The 21,418-nt window shown below is 36.7% G+C and overlaps 4 protein-coding genes across 4 annotated transcripts; 1 reads left to right on the forward strand and 3 right to left on the reverse strand.

Annotated features, from left to right (window-relative positions):
• Window positions 1-1,010: 1,010 nt before the first annotated feature.
• Window positions 1,011-2,318, reverse strand: LOC102630306 (probable calcium-binding protein CML23). Its single transcript, XM_006490877.4, has one exon. The coding sequence runs from the start codon at window positions 1,844-1,846 to the stop codon at window positions 1,268-1,270; it is 579 nt and encodes a 192-aa protein (XP_006490940.1). The 5' UTR covers window positions 1,847-2,318; the 3' UTR covers window positions 1,011-1,267.
• A 146-nt stretch (window positions 2,319-2,464) lies between these two features.
• Window positions 2,465-11,539, reverse strand: LOC102630006 (brefeldin A-inhibited guanine nucleotide-exchange protein 2). The gene is made up of 12 exons (XM_025092584.2): window positions 11,362-11,539; window positions 10,062-11,277; window positions 8,222-8,539; window positions 7,691-8,045; window positions 7,168-7,590; window positions 6,777-7,069; window positions 6,267-6,540; window positions 5,385-5,890; window positions 4,941-5,262; window positions 4,466-4,847; window positions 3,650-4,326; window positions 2,465-3,326 (listed from the first exon to the last, which is right to left on the reverse strand). Exons 2-12 carry the CDS (start codon window positions 11,237-11,239, stop codon window positions 2,715-2,717), a joined length of 5,340 nt encoding a protein of 1,779 aa, XP_024948352.2. The 5' UTR covers window positions 11,240-11,277; window positions 11,362-11,539; the 3' UTR covers window positions 2,465-2,714.
• A 2,898-nt stretch (window positions 11,540-14,437) lies between these two features.
• LOC102629730 (pentatricopeptide repeat-containing protein At1g01970) lies at window positions 14,438-17,436 on the forward strand. Its single transcript, XM_006490875.3, has 2 exons — window positions 14,438-15,112; window positions 16,457-17,436. The coding sequence occupies exons 1-2, from the start codon at window positions 14,648-14,650 to the stop codon at window positions 17,261-17,263; spliced, it is 1,272 nt and encodes a 423-aa protein (XP_006490938.2). The 5' UTR covers window positions 14,438-14,647; the 3' UTR covers window positions 17,264-17,436.
• Window positions 17,437-18,066: 630 nt separating this feature from the next.
• LOC102621531 (LOB domain-containing protein 18) lies at window positions 18,067-20,700 on the reverse strand. The gene is made up of 2 exons (XM_006491395.4): window positions 19,877-20,700; window positions 18,067-18,572 (listed from the first exon to the last, which is right to left on the reverse strand). The coding sequence occupies exons 1-2, from the start codon at window positions 20,234-20,236 to the stop codon at window positions 18,219-18,221; spliced, it is 714 nt and encodes a 237-aa protein (XP_006491458.2). The 5' UTR covers window positions 20,237-20,700; the 3' UTR covers window positions 18,067-18,218.
• Window positions 20,701-21,418: the final 718 nt, after the last annotated feature.

Below are 21,418 nucleotides of genomic sequence, written 5' to 3' on the forward strand. Positions count from 1 at the left end.
CCGACCCAATAAGGCACATGGGTTTGCCCAAGCCCAAGATCAAGGCTGGCGACGTGAAAATGCTCATTTCATTTAGACCGTGGCGTGCAATCCAGTTTAAAATTAGAGTTGAGCTTTGGAACACCCTCTAAAATCCTCATAACACCATTTCTTAAAATATTCATGTTTAATTTAAAAATAATTCATATATTTAGATTAACCATGATCACGTAAAATTTCACTCTAAAAAAAAGTAACTTTTTTTAGTTTTTATTTATAAAATACATACAATTCCTAAAATCTTAGTTTTTTTTTTCTTATTCCATAGTTTCTATTTCCATAACTATAAAATCTTATAATTTTCTCAAAAAAAAATTATTTCATTAAAATTAATATAAATATAAATTATGAATGGATTGGGTGTAAAATTTTTTTTAAGAAAATAATTTATTAAAGTATTTAATTAAATTTTCATTCAAAAAATAATAAAAGAATTAAGTAAATATCCATTAACCAGCTAACATTTCACACTTATAAAAAAAAATAAAAAATTTTCCACCTGTAGTTTACAAAATATATTACTTTTTCACTTTTAACATTAACACCATTAGAAGATTTAACAAAATATTGAAAAAATAACTTTTTTTTTTTCTCTTGAATGTAAAAAGATCGTTTATTGGCTGTTATTTTATATACATTTGGAATGTGATGTTATTTTGTGTTGATGGAAACAAATTGTAAAATTCTAAGTTCTCCATAACGGATTTTATGTTGTTATTTTTTTTATTAATGGGAATAAATTATAATATTAAAGATTCCCATAATTGGTTTTATTGTTATTTAGAATGTATTTTGAATAACTATAACTATTTCTTATATTAATTTAAATTTTTTATTTTTCTTTTACACCCTCAAGTGTTATATCTCAAGTATATTATTATACACAATATATCATATTTTAAGGATCAATGACTTAAAAGGTAACCAACAAAATTGTTCCATAATCATTCTTTCTCGTTATAAAACAACTATGAGTAGAGAATGAGCCTTAGTGGCTCTATGCACTACGTTATTATTTCACTTGATGCTCATACCGAGAGTATCCCTCTTTAATTACATTGTCTTAATAATCAAATGAAATTGAAGAGCCTTTTTTCTTCCCCCTCCATATAGATTCAAGACGTTGACTGAACATTGAACAAAACAATTGTACATAGTGGAAGACATTTGCTTAGCTTAACCTTACCTGCTGAGAATAAACAAGCATTTGGAAATGAATGAGGACAGATCAGTGAGATAGCATTGAACGAAATTCTTCAAAATCAACAAAGCCATCGCCATCTTTGTCAACACCTTTGATCATGCGCCTACAATCTTCAAGGGTGCATTTGTCACATCCTAGGTTGATCAGAACTCTTCTCAACTCCATAGCCGAGATTAATCCATTCTTATTAATATCAAAAATGAGGAAAGCGTCCATCAAATAATCTTCCTTGGGCTTGCCACCACTATCATCATGAACCGCATCCATAAATTCATCTACATCAATGAACCCGTCTCCATTATAGTCCATTTGCTTTAGCATTCCTTCAGCTTCCTTCGTAGCGTTTGACTTGTCACACCCTAGGCAAATGAGCACCTCACCCAGCTCTGACGAAGAAAGTTTCCCATCCCCATTTGAGTCCATCACTTTGAAAATTTGCCTAAACTGGCTGGACACTTCCATCATCGCAAAAGATGACGCTAAGGAATCAAAAATAGATGACAATAATAGTTTGTGTTTCGTTCTTTTTTTGATCAGTTGTCGAAGAAAGAGTTTCATTCTCCGTCGTAAGGAGATCAAGCGGGTTTTGAAAAAACCAGACATTATTTTTGGGAAAAGAGACAGACACAGAAGAAAAGAAGACGAGATATGTTAATAGCAAGTGATAAGATGATATTTGCAATGTTGCATGTAGCGTGACCTTAATAATCTTTTGTGGCCACAAGGCTTTGGAATTCTCTTTCTTCACTTGCAAGTCTTTTTCACGATTATGGTCTTTGACTGAGTGTACTACCGAGTGAGTGTCCCCTTGCCCTTTGCCCCATTGCGTTTGGTGGATGCCAGCCAGCCAGCCAAATTGATGATAGTTTGGTTAAAGTTGCCGGCATTATTTCATTTTCACCCACTTTGCTGTCTCGGCAACTAGAGGATTGATTGGCCACGCTGACTTGGTTTTAATGCATTGGATTTTTATGGTCAAGTTCGGCCATGCAATACAGACGACTTGTGTTCAACTGCTTTCGGATGTGAATCCTGATGATGCCTTCCCACTAGGTGGTTTTGCCCGACTGCTTAAAACAGCTTAAAAAAACAAACATACAAGGCAAAGACAACAACTGCTTCCAAAATTCAACAATCAATCAAATTAAGACATCTAAATATCGTTCGTTTATCGATCAACATTTTTCATTGCTCTGAAATTCTTATATTGAAAAAAACATCTGACCACCAACGTTAAATGACATCTATTAAAACGGAGGTAAAAGCTCCTGAATAAACTGCTCAAGCTTTTAGAGAGATACCGCTAGCCAATCCAAAATCATTACTAACTCTTCATACACTATGAAACTACATTTCCGATAAAAATTACAACTTATAAAGCAAAAACTAAGAAATAAAAATTACAAGATTTTTGAATTGAAAGAAAGAATATCATACATCATAAAATGTGGAGGTGCGACCTCACCGAAGATTAACATGTCCGAAGCAAAATCGGGCCCACCGATGCATCTAGCATGTCACTGAGTGCTACCTGAATCTCATTTGACCCATGTTCACAACTTATCAAGCTTGAAAGTAGGGGAAAGAAACAAGCTAGGTTCTTCTCGAAGGAGGTCTCTTCTAAGGTACAGATGGCCTGGAGGGTTGCCACAATAAGAGGTGCTCGTGCAGCCAATTCCCTCCGTTTCCCAGAACCTAAAGGTATTAACCATCGCACTTGCCCACTGGCAGAAGATTCAGATGTCTGTCCATGGTTAGAAGTTTCAATATACAACTGTAAAACCTCCTGACATAGGTTAACAAGATGCGACTCCACATCGGCCTCCTCATAAGTTGGCGGTCTGTCCAGTATAATATTTTGTAGAAATGTTAGACAAATCTGAAAAGATTCGTTCTCCAGGCGCAACAATGGAGGATCTTGCATTTGGGTCATGGAGCCAAATTCTTGCAGCTTTGAACGTAATGGGTGATCGCTATTGATCTTGTGAGCATGGTATGCAATGTCGTGCAAAGCTTCAAAGAGAACTAGTGTGTTTTTTGTAGAAAGGCAGGGACGGTACATGTTGTAAATCTCCATCACCGCCTGCAAAATTTAAAGAAAGAATGTTTACATCCATTACTCAAAACAAAACAATATTTACTAACTGCAAAATTTTATCTTCTTTTACAACTCATACAACATGATTAGGCATTCATGTTGAATCAGCAATACACACACCTGCGCGCACGCACACAGTTGTTGCATAAATACAATCTTTTGTTCCTTATTAGGTGCAGTGGTTCCATCATGTAACAGTTTCTAAATGCATTATGGGATTCACAGGAATACTGAAGTTGATATTATCAATACAGAATGTTTTTAATAGCTTTTCAACATCGAATCTTGTTAAGAATAGAAGACATTACCTGAATCAATAAAAGTTGAACAGCAGCTCGGCACTTTGCATCAGCTATGCAAGCAAATAGATGTTGTGTCCTCAGGTTCTCTGAATCATCATCTGGCAACCCAGAACCAGAAGACTCCACATTAATTTGTCCTTTTGCTGCAATTTCTGCCATGCAATCTTCACTACCAAGGTAAGAAAAATCAGGAAGTGTTGCCTTAGCTGCCTCCTTCAACGACTCAGCCACTTCTAGCCATTTTTCATCAGAAAATAGATTGCCAGCATTGCTCATCAAACGTACAAAGGCAGCGATACCAATACCAGCTAGGCTCTGGTGAGGACGCTTGATGAAACTTACCAAAAGCATCAACACTTTCCTCAAAAGTGGATTGACAGTGTTGTAAAATTTGACAAAAAGATCCACAACTAGTTGGAGGGCCAAAGTGCATGTCTCATAGAGCCATGCATCTTGATCAAGCTCTCCCGTATCACCATCAACCCCTTGGCCAGGTGAGTTCTCCCCTGAAGGATCAATAGTGTGCCGCACATAGTCAAATATTGGGAACAGGACCGAATCAAACACTCGTTCCCACAAAGGAAGTGAGAAAAGGTGACCATGGTTGCGCAAAGTTTCAAAAAGCACTTGTAAGGCACTCTTCCTGATTTCTGGCCTAGGGTCAAAGCTTAGTTCTGATAAACCTGCAAATAAAAGGCAAGCAATTGAATGCTATACAAAGTGTGTTTTGAAAATAGAACTATGCAAGGAGGTAATGAAGCTGTAAAGGCAAATCCAAACGTTCAGCACCATGAAAATCACCAATGTAAGCAGTTTCCTTACCGGCCAATAGAGGAAACCAGAAATACAGATGATCATCTTTATCAATCATCTCTCCATTTTCTAGCTTTAGTTCCTTCACCGGGCGAGGAGAGGCTGGAGGAATCTTTGCTGAGATCTCCTTGTCTTTATTACTCGATGAAGCACTAAGATCTCCTTCTGCAAGTTTGGTGGCACAAAACCGAAGAAATGCAATAGCATTCAGGCTAATATCTTTGTTGAATCTACTATTCGTGAATGCTATAAGGCAATTCACACAATCTGTAAAGGTGGTTGTTTCAGTCTCTGTAATGTATGGGAAGTAGTCTCGGATAATCTTCTCAATGATTTCAAAGGCTAATAGTACAATGTTTTTGTGGTCATCATAAGCTGCAGTAGTGAAAACCTGAAAAGAAAAGCCGTATGGTAACAAAATAGTGAGATCTAGGACCAAATTTTCACAAATAGAAGATAAAGAGTATTAACAAACTCAAAATACCATGAACATGCTTTTCCACCCCGATTTGACATTATTGACACGAGATAAAACCATCTGTGAGACACATCTGATGATTAGTTCTCTAATTTCCACAGCATTACTTTTGCGCATTACAATGACAAAAGGCTTCATAAACTCATTCTGGAAGTTATAATTAGCCAACTCTTCTCGCTCTAAGAATTTCATTGATAGCTGACGTAAAGAATCCATTGCAAATATAGCAATTGAAAGGTTCTCAGAACACCCAATGTTTACAAAGAAATCAGAAAGGACATGCCAAATGCTTGACCACACAAGCCTGATGCGGTTCATGTTGTAGTGCCTGTCATAAGAAATTAAATCATATTAGTCTTACAATTTTGATGTAGCAGCAGATAAACTCCAATAAATCAAGATGAAAAGAAGACATGAAAAAAAGGTCAAAGGAAATTTTATGATGCATACGCAATCTCAACAATCTTTGTGAGGCTGAAAACCCTTGGATCTGATGCAGATCGAAGTTCCTCCATGGACACCTTGCAGAGAGCCTTAACAAAGTCTATTATTGCCTCACTGTTCAACTTCTGACTTCTTGTGAAGATACGATTCATTTCAGAGCTTCCAACTTGTTCTAACATGTTTAAATTAGAGACTAAATTGTTCATTTGTTCAGATGTGACCACCCCAGAAGCACTGCCCCCAATGCCCGCACTATCATAAGCACCCCTCATCACAGTGGCTGCTGCATATTGGATCCTCCCAGGTCCTTTCTTTTTTAGAACTGGAAGGATGGTTGACTTAGCTTGTTTAGATTTTTCTGATTCACTTTGAGGAAAAGCAAAGAAAGTTGCATCTGGAGGAGCACCTTCCCCCAAGAGATGTAGGTGCTCAAACCTGGAAACACATGTCAAAATATGCTCCCAGGCTTCCTGTAGATAATTCCCATCTTCATCTGCAATTGTGACTATTGCCTGTGCATAACAAAAAAAGGAAAAAATCAAATCCACATCAGCGCAAGAATTTGACACACACAGACACATATACATTTGATACCCGAAATACCCAAACAGGTGATGATTGTCAGATCAAAGGAAAATCACATATATAAAGCAAAATATTTAGGGAACACAGTTGAAAAACTAGTTAAGACAGAAGTTAGTGAAAAAGATACCAAATGGTAGCATTTATTAGTGGTATTCAAAGCTTCAACAACATTAGCAAGAGAAAAAGTCACCTCATAATCCTATACCTCTCAAACAAAAATTAAAGAATTGAGTAGGATCATGAACCGAGATAATTTTATATCCTTCTCATCCTGTATGACTACGATTGGAGCACAATACTAACCTTGATAGCATCTATATTTTTCTGTTTGATATCAGCAGGAGAGTGGAGGGAAGTGAACTTTGCTAATGAAGTTACAAAGGCATCTCTATGAGTCTTCATGGACATAACAGCGGTAACACGTATAGCGTAACGGAAGCCTTGAAGACACAGAGCTATTATAACTTCATCATCACTTTGATCAAGTGGGACGCTGAAGGCAGCCAACATAGGAGCCCAGCATGCTTCAATCATGAATCTTAGGATCACCACATCAGTTGCTGCATGGTAAACAGATCTGCAAATGTCCAGATCAGTACATAATCAGGAAGAAAATCTAAAAATAAGGCTTCCTTCTAAATTTTATACGTCACACTCTAGTCCAAATTTAAACCCTGCAAAGAAAATAAGCCTAACATTGTATGATATAAGCCTACAGAATTATGGTTATTATATATGTTGGATGCTGCCAGACAAGAATAGCAGATGACGTAGCATCAAAGGAAAAGCATCCAAAAGGTAAGTCATTCTTACTCAGATTTGCGAGCCTTTTCCTTAAATTGTTCTTGCATGTGCCTGATGAGATCATCACTAGTCTCCATGTACTTCTCCTCTCCTCGCTTGCGGATCACGATATTCAAGATACTATCCAAACCTAATATTCTGTTCGAGTTCATAGACTGCATCTGTTGAACAGCCAAATCATCTCCTTTCATTTTAATCTCATTTCTTGATATTCGTTCAAACAATGACCTCAGATACTCCTCAGGTAAATCTTTTCCGTCATCTATGCCACGATTGTTTCTTATAAAATCATCAGCTGACATCTGCATATTTCAATAAATGGGGAAAATAATCTTGTCAGCATCCCCTCTCATCACACAACTTCCCTAATAACTGATTGAAATGAAAAATGTAAACTCACCTTGTTCTTCACCATAGGATTATGAGAGTCAGTATTGAGCAGTATTACAGAATACGCCAGGACATAAGCTGTGTCAGCACTTGTAAAAACCTTTGGATTACATTTACAGTAACGTTCAGCAAACTTCTCCATTATTCGATCAATCTTTTGTGCCTCACCAGGCAACCTAAAGCCTAGTAGAAATATTCTGATTGCCTCATCAAACTCCATACGTTGAAAGTCAAAAGAATCTACATAGGCGTGCATTACTTTGAGGGGCAACTCTTCCCTCTCTCCTAGATAATCCCCAATCAAAGTCTTATTCAAATCAGAGGCATTTTTAAGAAAAGCTGCTATCTCCTCTGGGGTGTTGCCCACCTTCTTTGCATTAATAAGAAATTCAATTCCTTTCTTGGGTTTCCGATTAAAAAGAGATATACCTTCCTGCCATATATTTTACATTAGATTCCATCGGCAACGATAAACTAAAAGAAAAGTCAGAAGTTGATCCACCAGTGTCAAATAAATTATATATAATGCTTACCTGAAGTTCAAGCTTGTAAGCCCGGCGTTGTTCAATTGTTGAAACATCAGAAATTTCGCTGGAAGCTTCAGAATGAGAATCTGATCCCTCCACCAGCTCATCCCCATTGCCATTTGCCATTGGAACTGTTCCAGGTTCAGGACCACTAGAAATGTTCTCCACTGCCTCAAATTTCTTAGTAGACTGAGGATCTGGAATACGCAACTGTTTGTTCATCCAGTCTCCCATCGATCTCAAAATAGCCACCAAGCACTTCATAGCTTCAAGTTTCATAGTTGACTCTTGAGGTGGCAATAAAGAGGTGGCTGTACTAGGCGGGACACCTTGAGCAGTTTTAAGAAGTCCATTGACCATTCTACAATAAAAGCAAAAGTTGAATTAAAAAAAGTCAAACTCACTCAAATCATAAGAGAATGTAAACACAAATCAAGAGTGGCATCTGCTTCCAAACTTAAAAAACCATATTATTCTGAAAGCTTCCTTTTGACTGCAAAAAATAATACAAATTCTGAAGGCTGCAACATAACACACCTCTCAAATATGTTTGATGAGTTGACATCACAGTCATAGTTAATAAAGATATCAACCAAGATCTGTGAATCAATGCAGAGTTTCTCTAGAAACCGAAGCACTATCATCTTCTGTTGAAAATTAGGTTGAGCAACATTTTCCAAAACTCTGAGCACAATCATAGGAAAGAACACCCCAATCTCTGCCTTCAGTCCAGCTCTAAATCTTGACACCAGACTCATGAAAATGGAGCAAGAAAGCTGGAAAACTATCATAAGAGTTGAGGCGCTGTTCTTCAACAATGAAAGACACAAGTATTGCTTGATGGCACCTAAAAACCTGTTTCACCACACAGCAAATTTAACAGAAGGCAGATTCTAACTCTCAGTATTTTAAATCAAAATTTATAAGAAGAAAAGACAATGGCAAAATTTTCATCCAAAAAGGACAGTTAAAGTATGAAAATGAAATGTAAACAGCCTCGGGAATATTTCCTATTGACTCAATCGATCCCAAGTAAAAGAAGTTATAATATTCAGTGATCAAACCATCCACTCCATAATCTGATAGATCTTTGGAAGAAATGCAACATCATATGAGAATCAAGATAAAGTCCTATAAAGCTACTCATCCTCTAGAGATAAGCAATGCCAAGAACAATGCTATTTTAGTCAGGCAAACCATCAATTTAAGAAACCGTTTGGGTTCTAGTCAGTAGAAGAGAGTTTCTCAACAAAAGATCAGTTCCCATCAAAGAAACAATCTCTCTGACCCTCCAAGCACAGAAATAAGCATCCCTTGCCAAACACTAAGATCCATGATATAAAGACCAATAAGTTGAAGCTAATAGCATATGATTTCATTATTTCCAAATATTTCTCTGGCCTATCTACTGATTCCCTCAACCTATATAAGCTGGTTTAATGGTAAAACGTACAATTCTAGAGGAGATTTACTAAGAAAAATCTCCTCAAATGAGAATGAGATACACGGATGATAAAGAACAACATTTTTTTTCTAAATTTATGTTAAATCTCAAAATGCTCTGAGCAGCAAACTAATAAATCAGAGGTAATCTTCTGGCCTTCTCAAACAAAATGCTAACAAAAGGAGCTAGAAACTTCTGCATTATGCTCCCAAGAGTATATCATTACACTTTAAGATTATTCTCTGACAGCCAGCATATAAAGCCTGACCAAAAAATATTGATTTTGGGACCTGAAATTAAAATATTACTACAAATACGATCCAAATGGGATCAACCAAACAAAGTGCAAATTTAGACCTCAGATAATTGCAGGTAAGTGACACCTTGTAGTAAGGGCAATCAGCCATCCTTCAACCAAAGAACCAGCAAATCTACCCCAAAAGGAGTTAAAACATATTCGATTACACATTGCGGTTATCAGAGACTGAAAAAATCTCTGCCTGCTCCATTTTACTGGCAATCATAGTAGTAATAAAAGAACCTCCTAGCAACTGCAATACTCAATAAGATCAGAAGCACACATTGTCATTGTCATTCCAAAATTTGACAAAATGAAACAAGGTCTACATTTTAGCAAACATCAATGCCAAAAAAGAATTGTATGGACCTCCAGGTAGCTATAAGTAATCACCACAAGTCATCTTCATTCTCCCAAAGGATCTACTATCTCACATTAATTCTCCTGTCAATAATTGCTTCCAAACAAATACACTTGAGAACACTCTCTCAGCAATAACTAAACTTTTATCTTTACCAGCAAATCTATGTACATTTCTATGGCTAGTTAAACTGAAAAACAAAAAGCTTAAATTTAAGAGAATTAAATAGAATAAGCAATATATATAGCTACAATGTAGCAGATAAAGCATGTACCTATCGCTAGTCCTAAACACAGCACCAGCATTCTCCAATAAAATTTTCAACAACTCAAGAGCCACAATCTTCCCTCTCATTAGCTGCGGATCAGCCAATGCCTCCTTGGGGGGCGTCTTCATAGACAACTTACAAAGTGCTCTAAACACCAAAAATGCATCTCGTCTCAACTTGTTCCCAATCTGAACCTCCAAATCATCGTCCCTTTCCCCTTCTCCATCCACCAACTCACCTTTCCTCCCCTCCAGAGCTGTCTTATACATACTAATCTCCCAGTACTTGGCATCCAACATGTCCTTGTCTGTTGAATCCAGTAAATCAGCTGGATTCGTAGTCTCCACCGTTGTCGTCTCAAATGCACCATCATGCCCACTTAAGGACACCTTATTTTCTGGAGTCAACAATCCGTCAATGTCTTGCATAATTTTGGTTATAAACCCCTGTACAAACATTGTCATTGTCCTGTCAGCGTCAGATTTTTCCATTGGGTCCATTAATTCAGCTACAACAATCGGTTGAATCGGAACCGTTGATGAATCCGCTTCCATTCTTCTAAAAACAATCACCAACATTTGGATCAATGACGCCTTCGCTGTCGTCTGATTAATCACATTTTTACTTCCTAAATAAATATCATAACACGTTCTCACTATTTGCAACAAACAATCTCCGTGAATCCTCAATGACATCGACGTGACAGCGGATAAAAGAGTTTTTAAAACCAACAGCTCAACCGCATCATCACCTAAATCATGGCATTTACAAACAGATTCAATTAATTTCGACAGAAATTTTGCTTCGGGGCCACCTGTGGGATCCGCCTCGCCACGTAGGTAACCGTAAGCGATCATTTTTTGAATACAATCAAGGGCCGGATCGGCGATCTTGAGGAAGCCAGTGCCGCAAGCATTGATCAGAGGGCTGAGGATGAACTCCGATTCAGACAGAGAGTATTCATTGGGCCCGCCGTCGTGGAGCGGGCCAGGGGTGGAGCCTTCAGTTTCCGATTCGGTCGGCGACGAAGGCAGCTGTTTCTGCGCGGAATTGAGCCTCTCGAGAACGGATTTGCATTCGTGAGCGAGTTTCGAGTGTTTGCGCCAAGACGCGTTTTTAATGATCTTTTCGAGTGCCGGAGCTACAACTTGGCTCAAGCGGGAAACGGCTTCCGAAGAAGCCATTCCCGAGTTGGGAAGAGTTGCGACTCAGTGAGTCAGATCTGGAACGGGAAAATGAAAGGAATCAGAAACAAACGACGACGTTTAGGTTTTAATTCAACTGAGTAATGGTGACGATCTTTTACTCGGCGAGTCGACGTGGTTGGGCAGAATTTGATCGCTAAAAAATCGCTGCCAGTGAAGAGTTTGAGGAAGGGAATAAGAGGGTGAGAGAGCGATAACCGAAGTGTGAGTGGGCGAACTGTGGATTCAGGGAGAGAGTTTGAGATTTAGATCGCGTATTTGGTTTGCTTTTTCTTGGAAAGTCCAAGTTTGAAATTTTTATGACCCAAAAACCCTCAATTTTCCTTTGGCGTCTCGACGCGGGAAACGTAATATTGTCGTAAGAATTAGGGTAATTTGGGTTATTCATCTTAATATTTTTAATTTTGTGTCTATCAGTTGATCGGAGGGGATTTAGAAAGACGAAAAATAGGAAAACGCCTTAATTTATTGGTCAATAGATATTTTTTTTTGCAATACTGATATTTTTAAAGACAATAAAAATTTATTGAGGCAATGTTCGATCAAACTTATTAAATATAACATAATTTACATTTTTTATTTTTTTATAAATATTAAAGAAAAATTTACTATTAACGAGGGGATGTCCATCCCTATTTAATTCTAAAATTAAGAGGAAATGAAGTGGGGGTGAGCGCAAATCGGATTTTACAGATTAGACATCAATTCATATTTGATCCATAATTTTACGGATTATAATTTTTCAATCCAATCCAATCCATGGATTGATTAAACTCAATCCAAATTCAATTCATACATCTGCAGATCGGATGCGAATTTAACTCAATCCATATCCAATCCATATTCAATCCATACGTCTGTGGATCGGATGCGAATTTAACTTAATTCATATCAAATCCACCAATTTGCGCATTAGTTTCCGAAATAAAAATTTTTAGTTCTCCCTAATCCATGAACTAATGAAATTAAAAAAATCTAATATAAAAATAATACATTCAATGTTTCAAAATATAGCACATCGAGATTAATTGTTCAAATAAAGCTACAATAATATGTTTAAAGTTTCAAAATATAACAAACTAAGATTAATTATTCAAGTAAAGTTACAATAATACATTAATATAACACCGAAATTAATTATACAAATAAAGCCACAATTAATTGAAATGACGAAGTTTTTTAAACCAAACACAGTCTGATCCTTTACCGGGACTATTGCACTTGTCGAAAAATGGTGATTACGGAGCCGTCAACGATAGGAACCAAGAGAAGTACGAGTGGCTATCTTGAAGGTTGTGATAGTACAATTGTTTGGCTGGAACCAGTGATTGTGAAGTGGCTCGATGGACTCAGGGAAGAAGATGGCTTGCTCTCGCTGGAATCACGCGGACGACGTCCTTCAAATCGGTGTCGAGAGTGTATCGAACCAATATTGAGTGTTGCTAGTGCGTGTGACGGCTGGGAAGTTTAGAGTTTTTTGTTTGTAAATTTTTAGTGACTTGACGTTATGTTACTTTGCTTTTGGGTGACTTTACAAATTGTTGGTAATTTGACGTTATGTTACTTTACTGTTGCTAGTGCGTGTGAATTTGCTTTTATTTTGTTTTACAATTTTTACAAGTTATATTTGTATATTTGATTATTTAATTACTTTTTATTTAATATTATTATTGGGTAATGACTAAGATATGTTATAGTATTTTATGCAACTATGCAATGTCACATTTATAATATTCTTTAATTAAATTTATAGTAACTTTTTAACTATATATATATATATTTGCAGATTCACGAATTTTTACGGATTTATAGAAGTAAATCCATATCCAATCCATCAACAGGAGATTTTTAAATTTTCAATCCATATCCAATCCATAGATCCACAGATCGAATTTATACGGATCAAATTTTTAAGGATTAGAGGGATTAAGCGAATCGGATTGGATTTTGAACAACCCTAAAATAAAGTACCAAAAAACGTTAAGATTCCAAAATTCATGTCCTAAAAAGTGTTTTAAGATATGGATTACCAAAATTAAATAATAATAAAAAAGAGAGATTAAATCATATTTACCATCATTATTTAGCGACTTCAAGTTGACGCTTGGTGTTGGCAATGAGTAAAATGGCCACGTCGGCCTGGGAACTTTATCCCGTTCTCAAAAGAGGGTAAACCAAAAAAAAAAAAAGGTACGGCTGGGCTTCAGAACCCGTCAAGTCAAATGGGCCTGAGGATCTCCGAAATCCAATTTATCCCATTAACCTATATTTTTTAATTTATCAAATTTATTTTTTAAAAAATACCTTTATTAATAATAAATGTTACTGTTATTTGTTTCATTTGTCTCTGCACCCTCCCACTTCCCCTTTATTGTCAATAATAAAAGTGTCTATTACCAATTTTCCATTTCTTTTGTTAATGCACTCCCCGACCATGCAAGTGAAATCAAGAATAGTCCAACGAGACAAAGAATAATGGGGTAATGCTGGATAAAGGATAGCCTCACAGAGAACTTCCAAATTGTCCGAGGTTGGAGATATAATGCCAAATACATAAATTCCAGACATGAAAAAGAAAATTTAATTGGTTGGAAAACAAGCTGCCGAAATATCAGAGCTTTATGAACTAGAGTTGGCTATGGAACCCGCAACGGATTTTATTGTTTGGCAATCTTCTGAAGGTGAAAAATCTTGTCTCTTACTTCAGCATATTCTAACTTTCTTCTTGATTGCTGTTCATATTGGTTGGAGGCTCTCATATCTTCTAGTCCTTTATAATATCTGAAGACTTTATTGCATACAAATGTCTTTTAAGCATGGGTGGATTTTAATGGAGACTATAGTCGGTTATGATCCCTTTAATTTTTTTTAATAGAAATTAAAAAATATCTCTAAACGATATATACATTATTCACTCCGACCCTGAAACTAAAGTTTTCAGATTTCGTTCTTATCTTTAAGGTCCGATTATATTAGAACCGCTCTAAGATAGAACATCCTTTCATAATCACATGATTAAAATTGTAATAAATTTTTTACTATTTATTATTTTACGTGTATAATTGTGATTTGTGCTCTATCTTAAAGTAATTATAAAGTAGCCATAGTCATGATTTTATCACCTTCTGTGTGATAAATAGCGGTGGCACTGATATACGAAATGTAATTGTAATATTGATATTGAGAGAGTAGATGAGAGCGGGAAAAGTACACGTATTATCAATTATTTTTTAATCTCATAATGAGGCAAGTAAATGAATTAACCGAAAATTAGGGTCCTGTGAGATAAATTGTCAAATACCGCTCTTTAGGAAAGCAACTCTCTGTCAGTTACTGGATGGCGTGGACCGTGTGAGGGAAATTGGCATCTTCTTACTTCAGTCGAGCATGGCGCCCTGTGATTGCAACATGTTGCCCCGTTCGTACTCAGCTTACCAAGTGTTCGACGAAATTACAGCTCCAAAACCCGGACTCCGCCTGTCTTGGAGAAACTTATCATTACATCGAAAACCAGCGAAATGGTCTCGAAGCTTGCGTTCTGGGCCGGCGTTGGAAGTAATTAAAGCAGAAGATATGGGAAAAACTCAAGTGAAAGACGATACATCAAGGTTTACGTGGATTCAAATTGGTCCCAACATTACAGAGGAACAAAAGCAGGCAATATCTCAATTCCCACGAAAGATGACCAAGAGATGCAAGGCATTCGTCAAGCAGATTATTTGCGTTTCTCCTGAAACGGGAAATTTATCTGATTTGTTGGCTGCTTGGGTGAGGTTTATGAAGCCTAGGAGAGCCGATTGGCTTGCGGTTCTTAAACAATTGAAATTAATGGAACATCCCCTGTATCTCCAGGTATAATTTTTTTTTTCTTTATTTCGTCAAATATGCGGGCACAATAGTTGCAATTTTTGGCAATATGATGTTTGAATTTCTCAATAATATATCCTTTTGTATTCCCAAGCCCATAAAACAAATACTTTGCATTCTAAATGTATTTACTTTTGGATATATTTTTCATTTTGTTTTAATTTTTATGTAGTTTGTTTTGCTGAGGATATCTTCGTTTGTGTTTATCGGTTGTTTGATTAGTTTACTCTGTTTCGCATTTATTATTGGGAGATTTAGCTATAGCAAGGAACAAGGACTACCATCAATTTGCCTAACTGAAAGATTTTAGGTACATGAGAATCACCGGGTGTTGATGATCATATGACCCACATTTGTGTAGCTTTTAAGATGGATACATATTTAGTATCAAATATTCACTCTTGAAAATCTTGCATGGGTGCCTTGCCGCTATGAGAGCGAAACAGACAACTTTTTAATTTTGTTTCTTCTAAACATGGATATATTTAGTTCTATGTTTTGAATGTATTTGATTCCTAACTGTAGCAAGGACATGCTATAAACTTTTGAATGTATTCGATTCCTAACTGTGGCAAGGACATGCTATAAACTTAGTACTCACCATCCTGCTAGAGTAACTTGTTAATACTAAAGTTGTATTATGACCGATTGCCACTTGCCACTTGCCACCAACCCATGATACCGTTGTTTTTAATAAGAATTGTTTACCTATTTCCCTATATTGTGTCTATGTTTTGCTTCATCCTGGATTCACTGGTTACAACCATCAAATGAGAGCGCAACCATATTTATTACTTGGACTGGAATTCATGTATATCTAACCCTTATGGAAGATGACACTTACCCCAACAAAATGGAAGTCTTTTAGCCTGCCTCACTATGCAAAGACTGCAGATCCCCCTGTTTTCGGAGGCTATTCCTGATTACTTTAACCATGCCTTTGGTATGAGAAGCTGAATTCTTGCTTGAAGCATACGTGTTTTGTTTTGTGTTTTGAAATCCTCTAACCATCTTTCAGATGCAAAATGGGTTCTTTTCCTCTTCTTTTTTTAGTATTAGAATTTGCAGAAATTCAGTCAAAAATTAGTCTTAATTTAGAACCATGTAAAGAGGTTTATTTTATGTTTGAAATATGGCCATCTTCATAGATAATTCATCTTCTAAGCTAGCTTCTTAAACCGTTTAACAAAGAAATTGCCTCATAGTTTCTGCAGTTTATTGTGATCAAATATATCTTATTTAATTTTATTTTTTTTTCCTGGACATGCGAGTGTAATGAACTTCCATTAAAACCTGAAGTAAATTCATCACTTGCTGCAATCTTTGTAGGTGGCAGAACTTGCTCTACTAGAAGAATCTTTCGAAGCTAATATCCGTGACTATACCAAGATAATCCATGGTTATGGGAAAAAAATGCAGATTCAAAATGCTGAAAACACTCTCTTAGCAATGAAGAGAAGAGGCTTCATCTGTGACCAGGTAACCTTAACCGTCATGGTTGTTATGTACAGCAAGGCAGGCAATCTGAAGATGGCAGAAGAAACTTTTGAAGAAATCAAGCTGCTTGGTGAACCATTAGATAAAAGATCGTATGGATCCATGGTCATGGCCTATGTAAGAGCTGGAATGCTTGACAGAGGAGAGGTTCTACTTAGAGAAATGGATGCCCAAGAAGTTTATGTAGGAAGTGAAGTTTACAAGGCATTGTTAAGAGGATATTCCATGAATGGCAATTCTGAAGGAGCTCAAAGGGTGTTTGAAGCAATCCAGTTTGCAGGTATTACTCCGGATGCTAGGATGTGTGCGCTACTTATAAATGCCTACCAAATGGCAGGTCAAAGTCAAAAGGCATATACTGCATTCGAGAATATGAGGAAAGCTGGACTTGAACCTAGTGATAAATGTGTAGCTTTAATATTATCTGCATGTGAAAAAGAAAACCAGCTTAACAGAGCCTTGGAGTTCCTGATAGATTTAGAGAGAGATGGATTCATGGTTGGGAAAGAAGCTTCATGTACATTGGCTGCATGGTTCAAACGATTAGGTGTCGTGGAAGAAGTGGAGCATGTGCTGAGAGAATATGGTTTGAGAGAAACCTATAGCAAAATTCCTGCCTCTCAGTCAATTGCCTTGTAACACTTATGGAAACATCTGCGCTTGTCGTGTTCATATCCTCCATGGTTGCTTAAAGCAATTCCATTTGAAGTTCATAATTAATTTTAGGAGGAACTTATGTAAGCAGGATTGCCATGTTTGCTATGAATGGTGATTAAAAGAAAACGAAAAAATTTCTTTCTTCTGGGGAAAAATTTCGTAGTTCGGCTAGTTTCATCAAAGCCTGCGGAACTGCGGGTGTTTAGTTCTGGAGAAAGCTAACGCATTGGGCTTCATTACGTATGGGTGCCAGTTACTTGGCTTGGGCCTGCGTTAGATCCAACCTCTCAATTAGCTAGCAATTATGACCAGGAAAAATTTGTTTCCCGAGTCATAACTCGTAAACGCATTGATGAACAACGATGACGCTTCAATACGAGACCCAATTCTGGAAAGCTTCTACGCAATGAGGTTTTCGTGTACTTTTTATTGATCCCATAATGCGAGAGATATCGGTTCCTGGTGAATGAATACTTGGGCAAGGTTCAATATTTCATGGCTTCCCAAACAAAAATGCACAATTTTTTTTTTCTTTTTTGAGTGCATATTTTATTAGTGGATCTAAAAGAAATATTATTGTCGCAAATCATTAATGAAGTTGTGGGTGCTAGTTAGTTTAATTAGCAAAATTTTCTAGGTGATACAAAAGGTCTAAATTTTTTTTTAAAAAATTCCTTAACAATATTCTCCCACAACAAAAGCCTTGATTGTATAAACTATATTGAATTTCACTAGTATTTTATTGAAAATAAGAAAAAAAAATTATAACAAGAAAACAAAAAAAATACCAAAAAAATAAAATTAAATTAAACATCAGTTATTAAGATTACTAGCTAGCTCTCATTAGAACAACATGAAAATTCAGCTTCTTCGCAAGAACTGATGATCATCAATGCAAATTGCTTTAGCAGCAAGTAGTTTGTTAATAAGGTGAGCCTCATTTAGAAAGGGACGGTGACGATGAAGCATCGGTGCATGGCATAGAGCCAGGCGGTGGAGACCCTTGTCTATGGAGGAGCTCTCGTGCCATGGCCTGAAGATCACCACCACCAAATTGACGAGGATCCATTTGTCGCTGCTGCATGGCCCACGGTGCAGGTTGGACCATTGGATCAAAAAGCGTCGATAAATCGTATGTTGCAGGCATGGAGGAGGCTGACGGGAGGTCAGATATTGATAGTGGCGGTGCTGTCATTTGGTTTTGTGATGGCGGAGGTGGCGGTGGGGACGGAAGCTCCAACGTTGCTAAATGAGCTTGTAAGTATGAAAGCTCAGCTTGCAAGTTCACCACCTGTGCAAGTGCAAGTAATTTTGCCATTAAACAGTCCCCAAAAAATAGAAAGTATTAGCCGATGCAATAAACGGTATTCAATAATGACTTTATTTAAACATTGAGAGGCAAGTTGAAGTCAACTAGTCATGTGTTAAATCGAGATGGTGCTTGAATTTTGTGCGTTGGATGATCACATGGTGTTGCGGATAAATGAAGCTTTTATTGTGGCAAAGAAACAACACATGGTGTTGCGGATAAATGAAGGGTTTATTGTAGCAAAGAAACAGCATATATATAGTGATTGATTGTTTACGGAAGTAGAATTGCTAGCTTAATTTTGGACCCAGGCTGGTAGTTGAAATTCGATATAATTTTCACAAATTTATGTGGGTACATAATCTGATAAATAATTGCATGCAATCAAGGCTATTTATGTATCAAGTATGAATAATAAATAGCAAAAGAACATGAGAAGGTAAAAAACCCAATATTAAACAAAGAAGGTGCAAGTCGATCATCAAATCGAGATGAGATGATGCCAGTTGCTTCCATTGATTTCAAATTAATTAAATAATAACATATATATTTACCGCCAGCCGAGCGAGGTATCCTCAAAAAATTTAAAAAAAAAGAAAAGAAAAGAAAACTAAGCCGCTAGATAGCCATAAACATAAATTAATAATGTGCTAGCTGTGATTTGGAGCCAAAAAGATAATAAAGTGGGGAACAGGAAACAAGATAGTCTCAAATAAAAATGATGAATAAGAAGCAAATGATCAACCGACCATCTCCCTAAAACCAGCAAAATTTCCGAGTTGCACAGAAAGATAGCAGAAACGTCTGCAGCCTAATAGACCATTTTTCGTAACCGCCGACCATGTCATTTCTTAATCAAAAAAAGCGTCGACAATATTTCAGTAAAAGCACAGGATTATTGTCCACTCCTACTAATTATTTAATTGCCTCATCAATCCATAATTCTCTCTCGTTAATTCATAACACAGCAGGACACTCCTACTAATTTGCTTGAGATATATATGTGTGTGTGTGTGTGTGTGTGTGTGCATGGTAATTAATTGAAATTAAAAGACTCAAAATCTCATCAACTAATAAATTAGTTCTGGAATATTGAAAACAGAAGAAATTTTGCTTCTCAAAAAGATGGCTAGCAGTTTCAGGGATAAGACTAAACTGTAAAGTGTCAAAAAGACAATTAATAGAAGCAAAAAACAAAAAGCAAATTGTCTTTCTAAATATCATAAAAGCATATATGAATAATCGAGCTAAGATGAGCGATGACAATCTTAATTATTAATTGTTACCTGTTGCTGAAGAGCAAAGATGTGAGCGACACAGCCATAAACAGGATCTCTCAGACGAGCCTGAGCCTCGTAACAAATGGTAACCACCGCATCAAGGCGTTTGTGCACCGGAATATGAAGGAGAAGCTTCGACACATTACTTGCCCCGAAAACTTTGTGCACAGCAGCGAAATGAGCAGCTCCTTGTTCCGAGTCGAAATAAGGCGCAAATATGCACCCCGGCACACATTTCCTTCTCAAAAACTTGCACGCGCCACATGGCCCGCTACTGCCACCACTACCACCACCACAACCGCTGCTGCTACCTCCACCTCCACCGCCACCGCCAACACTGCCGCTGATGCTAGGGTTCGCACTCATGATTAGGGTTGTAACTTTGTTTTCTCTCTAAATTTGTTCTCTCTTCTTTTTTTTTTTTTATTTAATCTTTTATTTTTCGAACTTACATAGCTATCACCATATGGTGATTAGGGTTTCTGATGAAATGATGAAAATAAGAGAGGAAGAAGAAGAAGGAGAAGATCAAAGGGTTATTTAACAGTGAGGTTGGTGGGTCTGGTGCTAGCTATTTTGGTAATGGGTTATTATTATATTTTATTTTTAGGTTTTAAATAGGGGGAGATTTAAAACGCTTAGAGGAAGTCTTTAAAGCCACGCGAGAGAGCAAACTCCCCCCATTTAGCTGCTTGCGTGAAGCAAACATGCGATAAGCATAAGGCTAAGGCTATATTATTCTCCACTGCACTGCCCCTGTTTTTATTTCATTTATCTTCCTTCATCTCGTGAAATTTTCTAACAAAGTGAGCGTATATAATATGAATACAATAATCTGTTATATATCTTTACAACTTTGCTTTTGCTATATATGAAAAATCTGCCTTGCAATCAAAAGAATCAAAGCATTTTAATTGCAAGTCGAAACGTGTCAGTGCTTCCGTCTGTATTTGCCACTTCGCCTATCAAGTTAAGCTGCGTAGAGAACAAAAGACGCCAACTCTCTCTCTTTCTCTCAAATGACTCAGCATTTTCCTTTCCTTGTACAATATATATAATATGCCTCTTAATTGGTTTCTTAGAATGAATTAAATGGCCACTGGTTTTTTTATTTCTCTTTTAACCATATTTAGTATGCCCAATAAATTATCACTTTTCAACTTGGAAGTAAACTCTTAATCGACGAGTAAACTAAAATTACTTACAAGAGATTTGTATGTAAAGAGAGATGGCAACTTTGATTCTTTAATTTCCACACCACAACGATTGCGAAATGGATAGCTTGTTTTGGCTAATTATGCTACATAAGGAAACGCATAATATTTGATTAAATGTTCAAATATAGAGAGATTTCATTCGAGGAGGAAATTAAATTCATTAATTTTTTTAGAGGGGTCAAATAAGTTGGCACGCACAAGAAAAATGTTTACACTCACAAACGTTTAAAACGGTGGAGATGATAGTGATGATTTTGACGATGACCTCTATGATTACGGTAATGATTGTTTCATGTACGTACTTGAGCTGAGCGTTCCTTTTGCATAACAA

The sequence above is a fragment of the Citrus sinensis genome, chromosome 3, assembly GCF_022201045.2.
Source record: "Citrus sinensis cultivar Valencia sweet orange chromosome 3, DVS_A1.0, whole genome shotgun sequence".
Taxonomy (NCBI): domain Eukaryota; kingdom Viridiplantae; phylum Streptophyta; class Magnoliopsida; order Sapindales; family Rutaceae; genus Citrus; species Citrus sinensis.